The sequence below is a fragment of the Neolamprologus brichardi genome, chromosome 4 (genome assembly GCF_056152115.1).
Source record: "Neolamprologus brichardi isolate AB-2024 chromosome 4, ASM5615211v1, whole genome shotgun sequence".
Lineage (NCBI taxonomy): Eukaryota > Metazoa > Chordata > Actinopteri > Cichliformes > Cichlidae > Neolamprologus > Neolamprologus brichardi.
The window spans coordinates 565,101-585,050 of NC_142107.1; the positions used below are offsets into that span (position 1 = coordinate 565,101).

General features: G+C 41.9%; 1 protein-coding gene across 1 annotated transcript in view; it reads left to right on the top strand.

The window, feature by feature from the left end:
- The first annotated feature begins 1,117 nt into the window (after positions 1-1,117).
- slc25a23b (solute carrier family 25 member 23b) overlaps positions 1,118-19,950 on the top strand; it is a 36,676-nt gene continuing 17,843 nt past the window's right edge. The window contains exons 1-5 of the mRNA XM_006805017.2: positions 1,118-1,827; positions 11,031-11,154; positions 11,274-11,361; positions 14,607-14,718; positions 15,000-15,158. Of these exons, the coding sequence (XP_006805080.1) occupies positions 1,615-1,827; positions 11,031-11,154; positions 11,274-11,361; positions 14,607-14,718; positions 15,000-15,158 (696 nt within the window). The 5' untranslated portion in view covers positions 1,118-1,614. The remainder of the gene's footprint in view (positions 1,828-11,030; positions 11,155-11,273; positions 11,362-14,606; positions 14,719-14,999; positions 15,159-19,950) is intronic.

The window sequence follows — 19,950 nt, forward strand, 5'->3', positions numbered from 1 at the left end:
AAAAGGCCACAGATCTATTGCCTTGTTGGGATACTCTTCAGAATGGCTTCAGCCCAGGTCAATTCTTTATGGGGCTTCATTCCACTGTGCCAACCTTAGAAATGAGTCAATAAGTGCCAGCATATGCATGAGCTCTGCTACCATCCACCTGGGAAACAGATGTGGTTGACCAGCACCAAAGTGACAGGGACTGTAGTGTGTGAACATTCAACACCACTTACACTGAGCTGTACACCAGTTTATTACAATGGGGACCACAGTGTAGATCAGGCTGAGCAGTTTTCAAACCATGGAGAGTGGACCTGTAAATAAATAATGTGTAAATAAGAATTTATTCTTGGTTTGAAAAAAAAAATAATCAAAATGGTTCTACTTCAGTAGTGCCACTTTGATACCACAACAATCCTTATGTTAGTATGTATAATCAATTTGTTGCTATGTGAGGAGGGGCAGGGGATCCTCCGTGATGTTTTTTTGCAGTAGAGGGTTACAATGCTAGTAACTGCATGTCGCAGGCAATAAAAGCTCATTCGCTACCACTCATTTTCCTTGAATACAAACCTCTTAATAATCAGTACTTATTAAAACACCTAATATTTTTTTTAAACTATCCTAGATGAAAGTTAGAAATTTTAAATGCTTCTTCACACATTGTCACATGCATAGTCTGGAATAAACCTGTAATAAACACTGAGCTGATTACATGATTCTTATGTAATTCCTTCTTAGTGAAAGTGATGCTTTTTCTGCCATCTCCCTTTGTACAACCATCCCCAGTGTTCCCTAAAACTTAAAGGATGTGTTGAATATTATAATCATGTTTTATTGTGCTGATTGGTAGTGCTAAACAGCTGTCAAAACCAGACTATATTTTGTGCTTTAGTGCGGCTCTCCTGTATATATCCTTCCCGTATATACATGTGTACAGAGGAGGCTTCCCACAGTTACAGCGTGGTCCTCTGTACCACCCAGTAAAACATGGAAGCGCGCCAGACTGTAAGAAGGCTGGCTGTTGATTTGATTTGGCTCCCTGTAAAATATCGCAAACCTAATACAATCGCGTGAACTCGGTGAACTTCTCTCGTGCACTGCTGTTAGTGCGCGCGCGTACGCTGAGGCAGTAGGAGCGCGTGCCGTCAGTCCCAGGGGACGATGAATATGCGGAGGTAGACTACGTTTTACTCACTCTCCCTTCAAGTGGGTTTGAGGTTTTCGTACCATTTTTTAAGTGCAAGTAGGAGGTGATGTTAAGCTTCTGGCGCGCACACAGATGTGTTTCTAAAAGCCTACACTGCGGTAGAATGAGCGACTCATTTACGACCTTCTACTATGACGGAAACTTAAATTCAGCTGAATGACTTTATGGATTAGCGCGTGCTGGGGAGGACTGGCTATGTAACTGACACGGGGATTAATCAAGCTCGTCCAAACCGCATCCATCCATCTGGAAGGAACGTTAGTCTCTGCAGACTCCGTTCTTCTCTATTCATCCGTTACTATGTAAGACAATGGTACCAGTTCCTCTGCAAAAACACGCGCGGTTGCTTAGTTTCTGATGCTTGGCTGTGAAACAATCAGTCGATCAGCACCAAAACCCGGTTTTCTCCATTTCATATGGGCGAAGACGAAGAGTGCTCCAGCGCCCCTTCACGCCGCGGAGGAAATGCAGAGAACGGAAAGAGCGGAGCCGCTCTGGACCCAGAAAGAGAAAAGAGGTATGCGGAGCTGTTCGAGCAACTGGACTTGAATAAAGATGGCAGGGTTGACATCAATGAACTGAAGACCGGGCTGGCAACTCGTGGTTTACAACTCCGAGAGGCTGAGAAGGTGAGCAGGTGTTTTTAATGCGGCACAGGCTGAGGCAGACGCACGCGCACGCAGTACGTGAACTAGTTTATAGTGTTTGTAAAATCTTAAGGGTAAAGAGTGTGGAAATGGTTTCTTCTATATTTTTTTATAGTTTAAGTTATCTTTGTGTGTTTGTGATGTCTTACTGAGGACACTCGACGTCAACGTGGTATGTCCTCCAGTTATGTCTCTGAACAGAAGAATGAATAGAAGAAAAGAACTAACTTTTGAAATCCTGATCGTAAAGAAAAATAATATAAGGATTGAGCTACTTTATGCTGGGGAGTCTAACAGCTGCATCCCCATTTTAAACCAATGTCAGAATTGGCAACAGTCTGTTGAAATAAATCAACTTTGTCACACATTTAGCAATAAGTCCAAGTTTAATGACATCGCTCAGTTTTTCTTGGACTCAGTAAATGAACTTTTTCTTCATTAGCCATTCAAATAATACAGGGGAAGCTATACGCTTTATATATGGACTTCTGAAGATCCACAAGATGCATGTGGGTTATACCCATGAAAACCTTGCCAATCTTCTCTGCCAGTGACAAAAACTTATTCTGCTACTGACTCTTGTTGGGTGCTGTTTATTGAGTTGGATAATTGAAGACATATTGGCAAATAAAGAATTTGTTAATTTAATAAGCAAGGGCCTCGGTATCATATGGAAGAACTATACAGCCTGGCACCTCCCCCTCATGCTGGTCACCAGCTTGGTCACACACTGCTGTGGGATGGCATTCCGTTCTGCAACTAGTTTTTTTGCAAGTCAGCCTGTGTGATTGTGTTAGTCATTCTGGCTTGAGCAACATGTCCAAGCTGATCCCACAAGTGTTCAATGTGGTTGAGATCAGGACTGCAGGTAAGCGATAGCATCCTCTCCAAATTCTGGTGGTAGTGTCTAATAAACTCCACTCTGTGGGGGTGAGCAGTGTCAAAGTTCAGTCCCAGACTGTTGAGATATAGGATTGCCATAGAGATGGCCTCCAATGATGATAAATCTTGTTTTTACAGTGAGGGAGATGCCGCTGAACACAATCACACTCTCTCCAGCAAAAGCTGTTACCAATGATTCTCTGCATCTTCTCCACACTGTGATCCAACTGCCATAGGCAGAATCTGGACTCGCATAAGGTTCCTCCACATTTTCAGCTTCCAGTGAACATGTTGTCAAAGCAAGAGTCAATAGCAGACTAAGGTGTTTAGTATTGGCAGAGAAGTTTTGGTAAGTTTTTCATGGACTCATCCCACATACTCAACTCTGCTATTCAACCCACAGATATATTTTCCTTACAAATGTGGCACCATTTAAAGTGAAATAACAGGCTTTCCAGTATAAGATTTATCGCCAATTAATGTTACAACAAGAAACAATTGAGCATGCACACATTTTCTTACTCTTTAAGAAAGTTTAGTTGTGTTTGCCTCAAGACATAGCTCAGGTACTGAAGCTGGGCTTTACTTACCTTACTTACTGTACCTCTGTACTCTGCACTGTAGACTGCCTCCACGTGAACATATTTCCCCGATGCTTGCCTCTTGTCACTGGCTCTCTGTTCACTTCTGAATTGGTTGATTGATTTTAAAATTTTATTGTTGACTTACAAACCCTGGAATGGACAGGATCCTGGGTATTTGTCTAACCTCTTGCAGCCTTATGCACCCTCTAGATCTCTTAAATAAAATTATCTTTTTAACACAATATGAAACTTATTTGGTACTAATGTTATAAGTTACAAGTTATTTGGTACGAGCTATTTTGTACTTCTGTACAGCACTTTGGTCAATGTTTCTGTTGTAGTAAAATGTGCTATACAACTAAAAAATAACTTGAACTTAAACGTGGGAGACGTTCAGTTAAGTTCAGTGTAATTTTACAAATTATTTAGATATTTACATTACAGATCGTTAAGGTAAAATATATTTTTGTCATGGTCCCTGGGTCTTGGACACAGGGTTTTGATCTTTTTCCTGGATCATGATGTATTTTTGGGGTGTTGAGACATGATTTATGTTCAATTGTTATATTTAGTCCTTGAGTGTGGTATTATTTCTCAGTGCTCCTGAGTTAGTTTTCTTTGCTTCTTGTCGCCTCAAAGCGCTTTATATTTTAAAGTAAAGACCAAAAGTACAAAGAAAAGAAAGAAAATCCCAACAATTATATGACCTACTATGAGCTTTGATGACAGTGGGAAGGAAAAACTCCCTTTTAACAGGAGGAAGCCTTCAGCAGGATCAGGCTCAGGGAGGTGTGGCCATCTGCCGCGACCGGTTGGTGGTGAAGGATAAAGACACACTGTTAAAGAGAGCCAGAAATTTATGATAAATAATAATTAAATGCAGAGAGGTGTCTAAACATACTGAGTGAGAAAAGTGACTGAAGAAGAAATACTCTGCATTATGGAAATCGCGCAGCAGCCTTTACCTATTGCAGCATAACTAAGGGAGGATTCAGGGTCACCTGATCCAGCCGTAACTCAGCAAAAACGAAAGTTTGAAGCCTAATCTTAAAAGTAGAGATAGTGTCTGTCTCCTGAATCCAAACTGGAAGCTGGTTCCACAGAAGAGGGGCCTGAAAACTAAAGGCACTGCCTCCCATTCTACTTTTAAATACTCTAGGAACAACAAGTAAGCCTGCAGTGTGAGAGTGAAGTGCTCTAATAGGTGATATGGTACTATAAGGTCATTAAGATAAGATGGGACCTTGTATGGCAAATGGTAAATGCCTGCATTTGTATAGCGCTTTACTCAGTCCCTAAGGACCCCAAAGCGCTTTACACTACATTCAGTCATTCACCCATTCACACACACATTCACACACTGGCAATAGCAAGCTACGTTGTAGCCACAGCTGCCCTGGGGCGCACTGACAGAGGAGAGGCTGCCGGACACTGGCGCCACCGGGCCCTCTGAATGTATGTGAGGAGCAGCATTTTAAATTTGCTTTCAGGAAAGTTTTCAGGAAACACTGTGAAATGTTCAGTTTCTAGGCCATATGTCAGAACAAGAGTCTAATAATAAATCATAACAATGTCCTGTTAAGTATTTTTAAATGGTAAATGGACTGATTCTTATATAGCGCTTTTCTACTCTCCCGGAGTAGTCAAAGCGCTGTATACAACATGCCTCACTCACCCATTCACACCCACTTATACAAGCACTTTTAAACTCAAGTGCAACTAATAAACATTCATACACATTCAGCCAGGAATCAAACCACCAACCTTCCAATCAGTAGCTGATCTGCTCTACCACCTGAGCCACAGCCACCATTTTTAGCATCTACATTGACATTAAAATCACCCACAATACTTATTTTATTTGTGTTGAGCACTAAATTTGATAAGAGTGAAAAATCAGACAGAAACCTTGAGTAAGGCATAGTGGACAATAGATATCAACAAATTTTCTTGGGTGGACAAGGCTAAGCATCAGGCTTTCAAATTAATTGAAACTCCCTGGGTCTGTGGTTGATTAAAAAGCTGAGGTCCAAAGCTTGCTACCATATCCTCCCTTTGCCTGTGGTTTATAGATTCTGACATTTAGTATAACTCAGGGGTGTCCAAACTTTTTTCACTGAGGGCCACATACATAAAAATATTGGAGGGGCTGGGCCACTTAATAGAAATTAGGTATATAACCTTAACTTTAGTGTATTAAAGTTAGAAAAATCACTTAAAAGTGGTCGAATATATTATATTGTTGAATATAATTAAAGACAAAACTGCCTTCATCACAGCTTTCCATAAATGGATCTTTATTGATTTATTCAGAAAAAGCTTTGGTAGCTCATTCTCAGAACAGCAGCCTCAGATTTCTTCTTAGACAGAAGATTTACAGTACAGAGAAAAAACAATAAAGGGGAAAATGGGACGGGTACATTTCAAGTTTGTTATTTAAGTTATTAGGCTTAGCAACACACCTATTAACGTTCGTTTGAAACCGTTATCAACATTAACAGACTGAACTGGACTTAATAACAGGAGTGCATAAAATTTTAGTAAATTATTCTGGTGAGTATCAGCTGCGCTGGGTATGTAAATCGGGCCATCCAGCTGCGGTACTGATCGTACGCCACTCGTGCCAAAAATCCGGACAAATGTCACTTGATCAAGGAGCAAATCTGCATCAGGTGAGATCAGCTGACTTTGCGTGTGCGTGCTCTGTGCACAGCGGTGTGTACTCTGTGTGTTAACAAGAAAAGCGCATATAAGAAAGTGGTGCGCAAAAACAGGGTAGTGACAGAATTGATGCGCATTACTGATATTTGAAGCATGTGTACCTGCACATTAACACATGGGTACTGTGGAATATATTTTTTACTCACCTAAAGTGCTCGTGCTCTCGTCCACTCCCCGCAAAAAAATAGCAGCTGTGCAGTGTCTGTGGCATCGGTGCTCTCATCGCATGCGATGGAGTAAAAATCAAAAGCACAGCTGACAAGTCTTCAACAACTGGATTTCTGGACATGCTGATGTTGTTGAAGTCCTGCACTTTTTCCGGGCACATTATTTCGGTGACTTTAACGAGGCCGTGTTTTATGAGGTCTCCATCTGAAAAAGGCTTGCCATGTCTTGCGATGAGTTGGGTGACCTCATAGCTGGCTATTGTAGCCTTTTCCTGGACCTTTTGAGCACGAAAAAAATACTGTTCAGGGCTCGCAAAATTGCTAGCCCGACATCCCGGGGCTAGCGATTTCTCCAGTCAGGCTACCAAAATCTATCTCTGCCCTGCCCGTCGGGCTATCTTATGCCGGGCTCACACTGTGCGATTTTGTCAGTCGCGCGATTCAGCTCCTGCTCAAACTGCACGATTGACTCGCAGGGGTTAAAAGTTCGTAGGTCACGATGCAGGGTCTCACACTATACGACCCGATGCTCTGATGCGACCCGAGTGCTCACACTGTGCGTCCATAAAATGAAGGTTATAACAGAAATTCTGTCGCTCGCTCTCCCTCTCTGTCTTTCACTCACACAGACACGCACACCACCGCCATCAACTTTGCTAAATTGCTAATGAAAAACACTGATCAGGCAGCTGTGATTGAGCAGCAATGTCTATCCAACTATTTTCACGGTTGTTGTGGTCGTGATAATTTTGTGAGGCCACATCGAAAAGGCTCGGATGAGCTTTCCAAAGTTCTACAAGCAGTGTTGGGGAGTAACGGAATACATGTACCGCCGTTACGTATTTAAAATACAAAATATGAGTAACTGTATTCCGTTACAGTTACCGTTTAAAAAGGTGGTATTTAGAATACAGTTACTTTGTTGAAATAAATGGATTACACGGCGGTACTTCCCTGTTTCATATTGTGGCGGGTCAGGACTGTTTGGGTTTTGTCTGACAGCTATGTTCTGTTGTTCCAGGCAGCAGCGTTACGGTTGCCATGGTTACAGGGTGACACTCTCTCTCTGCCTGTTTCCTGGGTGAGAGAGGCCTTTTTGTTGTTGTTGTGCTAAGCTAATAGGCAGAATGCTACCGGTATAACTCTAAAGAATGTAGCATCATAGGCAGTGTAGTCCGTGCTGCAGGGAGAATGGACTGCTATACCCGTTGTGTGTCTGTGAGCGAGGGAGGGAGAAAAAGGAAAAGTACGAGCTGTCATCGAGCAAAAACGGGAGCTGGAAGCATGTAAATATAATAATAACCACTGCAGCCAAGAAGAGTGCCTGACGAGCCTAGTTGTAAGTAAACTATTAAGACTCGACTGTACACTGTGTTCTTGTTTTCCTCCAAAAACAATAAGTTCCGTTGGAGCAGCCGTTCAACGCCTCTCTCTGTCTCTCGCTAGCAAAGTTGACCCAGACAACAAAGTAAAGCTAGTTTTCAGCTAACCGACACAGAACCCACCGTATTAGCCAGAGGTCCCTTTACTACGGTTTGAAGCCGCGGACCTTCAGTAACAGTAATAAATCACAGCAATAGTACATTCATGTAGTTGTAAACAGCATGATAATATATTAAGTAATCCAAAGTATTCAGAATACGTTACTCTCATTGAGTAACGTGACGGAATACGTTACAGAATACATTTTGGGGCATGTATTCTGTATTCTGTAATGGAATACATTACAAGTAACCTTCCCAACACTGTCTACAAGTGCCTCCATCGCTTGTGTCCAGATCACACGCTGCACCGCCGTGCTGCGCCGTCTTTTTCGCTGACATTTGTGTTTGCACGTGCGCAGTGTGAGAAACTGCGGCCACACCCTCACGACGGTCGCGAGGATTTCAAACATGTTTGAAATCCTCACGACCAAGCGATTGATGATCGGGAGCTGGTCGTGAGGTGTTAATCGCTTCTCGTTACCCCAGGTATACTACACGATGCACGACGCACGACGAAGGCCAAAATCGGGCCGATCGCCAAAACGGTCGCACGACTCAAAAATCGGCTCAAAATGGGCCAAAAATCGCACAGTGTGAGCCCGGCAATAGGAAGGAAAAAGATATGTCAATGCTTTTGCATTCTTTCGGAAATGTAGCTGGGTAATTATGTCATTGGCATCGGTGAGCCAGAATTTGCGCTTGTTTTTTGCTTTCACTTTGCAATCGCGCGAACTGTGTATAGAGAGCGACAGCACTGATTGGTGAGTGATGATAATTTGCGCACCAATTCCTCTGACATCGTCTTATCAATCGTTAGCTTACTATGCAAACATGACAAGTGAAATCTCCCGCAGCAAGCTTAAACATGTGAGAGGTTGATCGCGCAGAGAATCGCTGAGCGTTACGTGAGTGCGTGTGTAAAAGCAGCAGGATATATATTTTAGTTCTGCTGAGTTAAATAAGACAGGTCAGGGTGAAGAAGTGACAGCCAAAGAAAAGCTTACCACAAAACGGAAAAGTTATGGCAAATCAGACTATAAGGCAAAAAGAAAGTGCAGCTTTATGGTTTCATGGACAAACGAATTTCTGTGGCTGCAATATGACGAGCTAAATAACCAGGGCTGCACATAAGTGGTCCGCAGGTGCGCATTCGCTGTCAAAATAAAAAGAGCGCACAAGATAAGAAGTTGCAATGCGTGTTTGCGTACATAAGATTTTCTGGAGGAGGACAGACATTTGTTTAGAACTCATAAAGATGTCGAAGAAGCTCCTTTAAGCAATTACTTTGGTGTTCCTCCACCTCCAAAGAAATGTCAGAAGGAGTCCGAACCACAAAAGAAGCGCGTATTCTCGGAAAAGTGGTTGCAGGAGGTGAGCTGGCTTCAAACAAATGATGAACGCACAGAGATGTGGTGCAGAATGTGCCGTGAAAATCCCACTCTAGCGGACAAAAACAGCCTTTTACATGGACGCAAACGCGCGTTGCAACTTCTTATCTGGTGCGCGTCTTTCATTTTGACAGCGAATGCGCACATGCGGACCACTTATGTGCACCCGTGTAAATAACATAATGTTCTGCCGGGTGTGTTGTTGGTTTTCCCTCGATTTCTGAGTCGACAAGCGCCTTTGTTACTGGGACCAGTAATTTTAAGAAAGGCCCCCGTTAGAACCCATGAGAAATGCATTATTGCTCAGTCTGCAATATCTTTCCCAGAACAAACACCAATTGCAAATAACATACTAAAAATAAACCTGAGACATCTGTTTAGATCAGCATACTATGTTGCAAAGAGTGAACTACCACTGGCACAATTTAGCAGTCTTTGCAAACTTCAAAAAGCAAATGGCCTCGATCTTGGTTCCACTTGCCTCTTACCTGTGACTTCAGTGGAAATTTCAAATTCAGGATCTGACACAGACTGATTCATCTCCTACACAGTTCTTACAAGTTCATAGAAATTTCTGTTCAATTAGAACCAAGTATTTGAGTTGATGATTGTAATTTTTATACAATGTTGTAATTTGTGTTTTTTTTGATTGTTTTGTTTCCGTTACAATATTATACTTTAATGTATAATATTGTAAAGGAAACAAAACAGGAAACAAAGCATCAATGAAAAAAATTGCTCTCTTTTTTATTCGGGCTACTTAAATTTATTTTGGGCTACCAAAAACTGAAGAGTCCCTGCCCGAAGGGCTACCAGGGATTTTGAAATTTTGCGAGCCCTGCTGTTGCTGACCCCGCAGGAGAGCTACCCTTTGCTTTAATTTCTGCTCTCGCTCAGCACCAGTGTAGGATGCATAGGCCTAATGTTTGGTTTCATAATGACGTCGTACATTATACTCTTTCATAACTGCCATAATTTCAGTGCAGATCAAACAGACACACTTCCCCTTGAATTCTTTGAAGAAATATTCACTCTCCCACCATGTCTGAAATTTTCTGCATTCACTTTCTACCTTTCGCTTCTTTGGTTCTGCCATGTTTGGTAACTTGGGGTAAATTTCTTCTGTGATTGTCCTTTTTGGTGGACCAACTGCCTTGATCGACAGTAGCTCCCCCTGGTGTTAAAACTAAGAAGTGCAATACACTCAAGCAAAAGTTGAAGTGCGGGCCATATTCTATTCTATTTATAAAGTTACTTGCGGGCCAATTAAAAATGGATCGCAGGCTGCAGTTGGCCCGCGGGCCGGAGTTTGGACACCCCTGATTTAAACTAACATAATCATCATGCTGTAACCAGGTTTCTGTAAGATTTGTTAATCAATTATTAATTGATGTGCTAACGGGCACTTAGAAAAGAGAGATTTAAGGTTTAATAATCTAGATTTTACTGTTTTACTTGTTGCAGTTGAGAATAATATGTTGTTCTTTCTTTGTCTTTTTTTGTGTTTAAATCATTTTTGCTGATTCAGTGAAATTTGCTAGTTACCAGCACTAATGTCAGGGCAGTACACTGATTAGTGTGTATTTCCTGGATAGCTAGTTAGCTAGCACTTTTACGGTTAGCTACGTTAGCTAAAATGGCCGTTCAGTCTGATTCTTGCTGCTGCTCCTAATGAGGAATTTCTGTGTCTGTATTGTATTTGTTAATATACTGAACAAAGTTTTGAAATAAACTCACCGTGGCTCCTTGTGCTCTGTGGTTGTGAATCCAGCATGGTAGACAGGACAATGGAAATGGACTGGCTGACTTCAACTCTCTTCTCCTCACTATTTACACTCCCTGATCCCACCGTTTGCCCCATGTCATTTACATTGTGAACACATCCTAATTTGAGCCTTTTTTTTTTTAGCTTTAATTCCCTGTTTACTCTGTGCTTTCTCTCTTTCTCTGGACTTACAGATAGTCCTTGAGAGCGACACCAACCATGATGGTCTGCTGGATTTCCAGGAGTTTTCTCAGTACCTCCAGACTCACGAGAAAAGACTCTGGCTCATGTTCCACAGACTGGACCACAACAATGACGGTGTGTGCATGCTTAAGACACAGTAAATACACCAGTTCTGTCAGTTACCCCGCCCATAAATATAATCTTTACAGGCCCCAATTTCCAATGCTGTTTGTACTCTCTGATGTGTTTGGTAGGGCAAATTGATGTGGGGGAGATCCAGCACTCACTACAAAAGCTTGGAGTGGAGGTTACCATGGAACAGGCCTCCAAAATACTGCAGAGGTACCATGTCTGAAATGGAAATTTGATTTTGTTTGCATTTCTTTACACAGTGATCTATTACAGTCAAGTCTTCTCCATGGTTTCAACAGCTCCATTGGCTCCCAATTCACCTCCGTGTCAATTTCAAGATCCTGCTTCTCACTTTCAAAGCGCTTCATAACTTTGCTCCTCCATATCTATCCGATCTTCTCCATACATACTCACCCCTTCGTACACTCCGCTCTTCTTCAACTTCTCTTCTGTCAGTTCCACCTGCTCGCCTGACTACCATGGGACTCAGAGCCTTTAGTTGTTCTGCCCTGAGACTTTTGAATGCACTTCCATTTGCTCTACGGACCACACACTGTCTCACCACTTTTAAATCACTACTCAAAACCCATCTGTTTAGAATTGCATACACCTGATCTGTCTTAGGCCATTTTTACTTTGCTCAGTTTTTATATTTGCTTTTATACTTTTATGACTGTTTATGTCTAAATTTTATCTACCATGTTTGCTATATATACATTTTTCTTATGTTTTTTATGGTATTGTTTACGTGCTACTGTAAGGTGGCCTATAAATAAAATGTATTATTATTATTATTAAGGAAATAAAACAAATGCGCTACAATGTATAAAATATTCAAAACAAAAAAATCGTAATTATTTGATCTAATTTAATTTGATCTTTAATTTAATACATTTCCTAGCACATAGTTCAAATATGAGAGTCAGATTTTACACCATGTGCCATTGTAGCTGACTTGGTTGAGCAGGTGATTCATATGCCAAAAGTCTACAGGTGTCTGGGTTTGATTCTATCTCCCTTGTGCTTGCCCTACTTTCCAGTATAAAAAAGGTTAAAACTACATAAATGATTTAAACTCAACTGGCTAAGTCGGAGGATTAGCTTTGAGGCACTAAAGGATTAAGGGAGTTTATTTACAAAGCCAAAGATTTTGTGGCAGTGGCATTTGTGAAGGCCGCATCTTAAACAATCAGTAGCAGTTAGTGATAGAACTGAACTTTCAGGTGAGTTTCCAACTGGAGAAGGGCCCAGGGACAAGGCTGGCATACAGCTGGTTAGCACATGAGGGGATTTAGGACACAAAAAGTGCACGTAATAGTAAGGATTTAGAAAAGCAGCTACTTGACTGCTGTAATCAGAGGATGATGAAGTGTTAATATCAAAATATTACTAACAGTGAAAAAGAAGTGCACAATAAAAGAAAATAATATTAATGGACTTGGGTTGCAAGATGGCACCTGTGTTTGGCTGTGCCTCTGCCTCTGTCTATGTGTTTGTTTATTTTACATATTGTGCAAGTATTTTTGGTACAGTTTTGCCCGCTGTCATCTCCCTTTTAATATATGATGCATCTGATAAAATCTGCTATGGATAATTTTCAGAGTCAACAAAACGAGGTTGTTTTTCCAGCGCTGCTTGAGCACTTCGCCTTTGCTTAGGAGGCTTCGTCAGAGGAAGCGGGGGAAAAGAGCTGGTTTCTTTGTACTACTTTGTCGGCTTTGGAGAGAAGCAGGTCTTTGGGAGCTTCACTCCTGGGCTGCTGCCAGTCAGATTCACCTGAGGCTTGTTGGGGCTGACCTGTTTTTCACACTGTCATCTGAAAGTGTGGAAAGCCATGGGAAAAATCTATTAAAAACAGGCCTGTGTTGAGCTGGAAGGCTCGGGTTGATCAGGGTCAACTGGCCTCCTATACCACCGGAGTGAAGGTGTAATTTGGCAAGCCTTGGATTGCTTTGGAGGGCTTTGAGTGCTCAGAGTAGAAAACCACCATATAGGAACCAGTCCATCTGCCATTCGCAGATGTGGGCAGAGAAGCTGCCTCTGGCTAGGAGACGTGGCAGCAGCGGGAGGCCTTTTTTCTCCTGAAAGAAGGAGAAGGTGGAACCAAAGGCAGATGACTCCCGGTCTTCTGCCCATAGCCTGCTTAAAGTAGGGTGGCACAGTCCCCGTCTTGAAACAAGTATTTATAATCTTGATGGCCGAATTACATGAAAGACTTGTTTTAAACAGGTGAGAGGGAATGATGTCAAACAGATGGCACCTCCAACAACTTGCCTCATACATTATTGGATCTGCGCATCCTTAGAAAGTAAAGTCTGCTCATCCTCATCTTGTACAGCATCTTGTACACTGTTGGTTCCTCCAGTCAGGTGAAGTACCTGTAGCCGTCTCCGTTTTCCAACTCTTCACTCGCCATGTTGATGGGCCTAGTTGCAGTGTTTTTTTTCCTCCGAAAGTCAGCCAACATGTCATTTGTGTTGCTGAAATTCAGAAGGAGGTGATTTCTTCTTTCTTCTTAATACATCCAACCACTGCAGTGTCATAAGAGAACTTCTGCAGGTGGCATGTTTCAGTCTTGTAATGGAAATTTGAGATGGACAGGAATGGAGACAGGACTGTCCCCTGTGGTGCCCTAGTATTACTAACCACCACATCAAACAGTGGTACAAATTGTGTTATAAATTAAGGGCTCTCTGACAGATAGTCAGCAATCCAGGAGACAATAGAAGTGGTGAGGCCCATCCTGAGCAGCTTATTATTTATCAGAAGTGGTTGGATGGTATTAAAGGCACTGGAAAAAAAAACATGATTCTAAAAATGCCACCAGTACCATCCTGTTAAGAGTGAGCATGCTGAAAGAGGTAGATAATCACCTCCACAAGAGGGTGGTACGCAAACTGAAAGGGGTCAGGGGATGTTTCACCTGCAAGATATGATGGGCAAGAACCACTCTCTAGCACCTTCATGACATGTGACATCAAGGCATCTGGTCTGAAGTCATTAAGGCCAGAAGGAATGGCTTTCTTCGGTACCAGTACTAAACATAACGTCTTCCATAGTATAATGTCTTCACCTTTTACAGCAACAAACTTAGGTTGAAGAGATACTGCAGGGGGCAGATGGTTGGGCATCACAGGACTTCAGGACCCTGGAATTGATGCAGCCAAGGGCCTGGAGCTTTAATTTAAACCCCTTTTCCATTAGTACCTACTCGGATCGACTTGCCATGGTTCGCCACAGTTTTCAGGGTTTTCCATTAGGTGATACTGTAATAATACCTGGTACCAGATACTAAAATAGTATGTGCTCAGAAGGGGTTCTAAAGCAATCTGAAGAGGTACTAAAATGCATGGCACCAATTGGCCGGTCAGTGGCATCACTTAATGAGTTACGAGAGCGTCTTATTCGAGAAACAGTGAGCATTAACCGGCCCTAACCTTCTCTCTGTCTCCCAGTATGGACAGAGATGGGACTATGACTATTGACTGGAATGAATGGCGTGATCACTTCCTGTTCAACCCTTTGCACAACATGGAGGAAATTGTCCACCACTGGAAGCACTCCCATGTAGGAGGGTTTTTTTTTCACTTTTAAATGTTATAAATGATTATAAATGATTAATAAATGTTAACATCCTGACAGTATTTATATTTCATGCTAATGGGTTATTAGGATGAAAATATTTGGTAGTATTTGGCAAAACATAATCAAGTTGAACTGTGAACTACACTGTTTTCATTCATACCTCATATAGATGTAGATTATGTAACAGTCATGTGTTAGCAAGATGCAGTGGCAAAGAACGAGCAAACACAAACACAGTTTCTACCTTTCTAATGTTGTTTTAGATGTTTGACATCGGGGAACACCTGACAGTGCCTGATGAGTTTTCAGAGCGGGAGCGGCAATCAGGTTTGGTATGGAGGCAGCTGGTTGCTGGAGCCATGGCAGGGGCAGTGTCCCGGACAGGAACTGCTCCACTGGACCGTCTCAAGGTCTTCCTGCAAGTGGGTATTCACACTGTCCTGCCACTGATACACACATTTAGTTTACTATATACAGTGGGGCAAAAAAGTATTTAGTCAGCCACCGATTGTGCAAGTTCCCCCACTTAAAATGATGACAGAGGTCAGTAATTTGCACCAGAGGTACACTTCAACTGTGAGAGACAGAATGTGAAAAAAAAATCCATGAACTCACATGGTAGGATTTGTAAAGAATTTATTCGTAAATCAGGGTGGAAAATAAGTATTTGGTCACCTCAAACAAGGAAAATCCCTGGCTCTCACAGACCTGTAACGTCTTCTGTAAGAAGCTTTTCTGTCCCCCACTCGTTACCTGTATGAATGGCACCTGTTTGACCTCATCATCTGTATAAAAGACACCTGTCCACAGCCTCAACCAGTCAGACTCCAAACTCCGCCATGGCCAAGACCAAAGAGCTTTCGAAGGACACCAGGAAAAGAATTGTAGACCTGCACCAGACTGGGAAGAGTGAATCTACAATAGGCAAGCAGCTTGGTGTGAAAAAATCAACTGTGGGAGCAATCATCAGAAAATGGAAGACATACAAGACCACTGATAATCTCCCTCGATCTGGGGCTCCACGCAAGATCTCATCCCGTGGGGTCAAAATGATCATGAGAACGGTGAGCAAAGATCCCAGAACCACACGGGGGGACCTGGTGAATGACCTGCAGAGAGCTGGGACCAAAGTAACAAAGGTCACCATCAGTAACACACTACAACGGCAGGGAATCAAATCCCGCAGTGCCAGACGTGTTACGCTGCTGAAGCCAGTGCATGTCCAGGCCCGTCTGAAGTTTGCCAGAGAGCACATGGATGATACAGCAGAGGATTGGGAGAATGTCATGTGGTCAGAAGAAACCAAAGTAGAACTTTTTGGTATAAACTCAACTCGTCGTGTTTGGAGGAAGAAGAATACTGAGTTGGATCCCAAGAACACCATACCTACTGTGAAGCATGGGGGTGGAAACATCATGCTATGGGGCTGTTTTTCTGCCAAGGGGACAGGACGACTGATCCGTGTTAAGGACAGAATGAATGGGGCCAAGTATCGTGAGATTTTGAGCCAAAACCTCCTTCCATCAGTGAGAACTTTGAAGATGAAACGAGGCTGGGTCTTCCAACATGACAATGATCCAAAACACACCGCCCGGGCAACAAAGGAGTGGCTCCGTAAGAAGCATTTGAAAGTCCTGGAGTGGCCTAGCCAGTCTCCAGACCTCAACCCCATAGAAAATCTGTGGCGGGAGTTGAAAGTCCGTGTTGCTCGGCGACAGCCCCAAAACATCACTGCTCTTGAGAAGATCTGCATGGAGGAATGGGCCAAAATACCAGCTACTGTGTGTGCAAACCTGGTAAAGACCTATAGTAAACGTTTGACCTCTGTTATTGCCAACAAAGGTTATGTTACAAAGTATTGAGTTGTATTTTTGTTATTGACCAAATACTTATTTTCCACCCTGATTTACGAATAAATTCTTTACAAATCCTACCATGTGAATTCATGGATTTTTTTTTCACATTCTGTCTCTCACAGTTGAAGTGTACCTCTGGTGCAAATTACTGACCTCTGTCATCATTTTAAGTGGGGGAACTTGCACAATCGGTGGCTGACTAAATACTTTTTTGCCCCACTGTAATGACCTGAAAAGAGCCAGAGACATTAGTCGACTTAATGCTCTGTGTAATTTCCAGTGATTGTTGTTATTGCTACACCCAGTCCTTAACGGACACATATTGTGAAACTCCACCTCTGTGAAGAGGTTTTTTTCTAAAGTATGAGTTTTGAACATTTGAAGCCTTCTTATAGCCTCTTCAGCAACAAGATTACCTTCCAGCTTTACAGCAATTACTTCCCCGTCTTTGTATGTGCATTCTGAGTAGATGCCTCCATGTGGTTCTTCACACAAAACTAAAACAAAGACAGATGCCAACAGGTAAGAAGGAAGAAAAACATTAATAAACATTGAGAAAAAACCACTAGATGATCCATTAGAAGTTCAAAAGACCAAAATACGATACAGCGAAGGTGCAAAGGAGTGTTCTTTGGACAGGCTGATCCATATGAACACAAAGATTGGTCACTTTTGTCATTGGCTGCGTGCGGCAGGCAGGAATAGAGGACCCAAATACAGTCTCTCTGAGGCGAAAAGTGACCGGAAAATAACAGACGTGAAAACATAAGTGAGACAACGAGATACAAGAACACAGGGAAGGCACCATAACAAAACTGAGAACTACACATCAGGAATACTAAATATAACTAGGGGAGCTAGAAATACAAAATTAAATAATAGAAACACTAAATCAAAAAACGTAGATGAACAAAACCGTTTTCAGAAGCCACTGGGCAACTGTGGGTGCTTCTGACTTGAACCAGTAAATTGTTATCATTTTTCTTGCAGTCATGAGGAGGAAATGAAGGAGAAAGCGCTGCTCATAGGAGAAACCATCAGGAAAGATATCCAAAAAAAAGATCAGAGGATCCATTGGGAGGTTGACTGACAATATGTTTTGTATAATGTTCTTAACATCCATCCAGCTCTGTTGTATGCAAACACAGTCCCAAAAGATATGCGTCTGGTCCCCCCAAACCCCACAATTTCTCCAACACTTATCACCAGAGATGGGCAGTAAAAAAATTTGAAAAAATTTGGAAAAAGTAACACGTTACTGTAATCCGATTACTTTTTTCAAGTAGCGAGTAAAGTAAGGGATTACTATTGCAAAAAAAGTCATTAGATTACTGTTACTTTCCTGTAAGCACGCTGCGTTACTGCGTTACTAAAGCCGTGATTTTTTTGCGAGAGTGTCTCATGACAATGACGTTCGTGTGTGCTATGCGATGTTCGTGGCAACAGCTGTGTGCAGATCAACAATGGATAATATATCGAGTGCGGGAGAGCGTATGACCGTGCAGCGTTTAATGCGTGGAAGTACTGACCTTACTTTGAGTTTGATTCTGTAAAAAGTGACAAAAACATTAGCGTCCACTGTTCACTGCGTGGGAAGACAACTTATTTTTACAGCGAAAAAACCCCCTAAACCTCAGAGCAAGCACCGAGTATGCTGCCACGGGAATGTGAAATTCACAGATTCTTCCACTGACCGCTGCGGCACACCTGCACCGGGGCAAACCTCCGCCTGCCTCACTCTTGCTAAACAGGTGAAAATAGAGCAACAGGACCGCTGAGTCTTTGATTTTATTTATTTTCTGCTGTGTTTCACTTGCATCTATTTGAAAGAGTGAGTGTAAACCCCCAAAAAATATTTTATTTTATATGCTGGAATGTGCAGAAAATAGGTTTAAATGTTAAACAAATTTCTTCCAGTCAGAGAATGTTGCGTATAATGTAAATTTTGCTTGATGCATAAAGTTAAAAGATTAAAACTAATAAAACAAGTTTTAAAAAGAGACTTTTTCCATTTGATTACATTTTGTATGATGGATTATGCAGAAAAAATAGAATTGGGCTGAAAGATCTATTGCTCCGTGGAGTCAAGGAGGCCATTTACGTGAAAAGGGAAAGACCATCTCTGAATCGAGGAGGGGGCCTAAGGGTACATCTTTTGCCATCTTACAATGCTGTGATTGCAGCCATTCCCCAACTCTCTGCGAATGGTACTCATGGCCATTGATCAGTGGTCTTTGATCAGTGGGTTTTGGTCAGTGGTTGTTGATCAATGGTCATGAGAATTTGCATAATTATGATTAAGGAACTGACCTCACAGCCCATTGTTACTTCAGTGGGCTGGTTTCAGTCATTATGCAAATGTACTGTTTATAAGATTGGGGAAACCTGCAGTCAGCTGAGACTGAAGAAGTCACTTTTATGAGTGACAAAACGTTTCTCCCAGAAAACGCTACGTCCAGGTGAACAGAATCAACTTTTGGAGATCTATTGCTTTATTACCTATTCAGGTTGTAAATCATGTTTTTAAAAAGTAACTAAGTAACTAATTACTTTTGGAAAAAAGTAATCAGTAAAGTAATGGAATTACTTTTGGGGTAAAGTAATCAGCAATTAGTTACTGATTACTTTTTTCAAGTAACTTGACCAACACTGCTTATCACTGACACTACTTTTGGAAAGAACGGTTTTCAGTGGAGTTCTAAAATCTTAATTTAACCTTTCTCTGCCCACCTCTCAAAACTCCGATCTGACAATGATGGAAGGAACTCAACATTTCCATTTACGGGAACAGCTTGAGACATGATTGAGTCTGACCCTTGGTTGTTTATTCTGCCAGATAAATTTAGATGTAATGCTTTCTAATAATTTGAATGCAGACTGTGGGATCAAAATGGGTAGGTTCTAAAATAGGAATAATAGGCGTGGAAGAATATTCATCCTTATACATTCAATCCTCCCCATAAGAGTGAGTGGGAGTAGGTTCCATCTGTCCAAGTCCCTCCTTGAATAATCGATCATAATTGAGAGCAAGTAACTGATTGGTTTTAGGAGTAATAATTATCCCCAAGTATCTAAAACCCTGTTTAGAGTGTCTAAAAAGATACAAGATGATGATCTAGCTGTGTGGGCCAGTTCCCAACAATCATTAATGTTGGGTCTGTGTTTCCACATGCCCCGCTAGTTTAGAAACTTATTCCTCATAAAGAACACAAGACATAACAGAACATCTTCAACCGGTCTTTAATTTGCTAAAGAGGGAAGCCTTGGTCAGAACCAGGCGGTGGAGCAATGCTCCTCACCTTTCTCTAGCCCAAATCCTCTGTGAGTAACACAAGGTGGTGAATAACACACCCTTGGT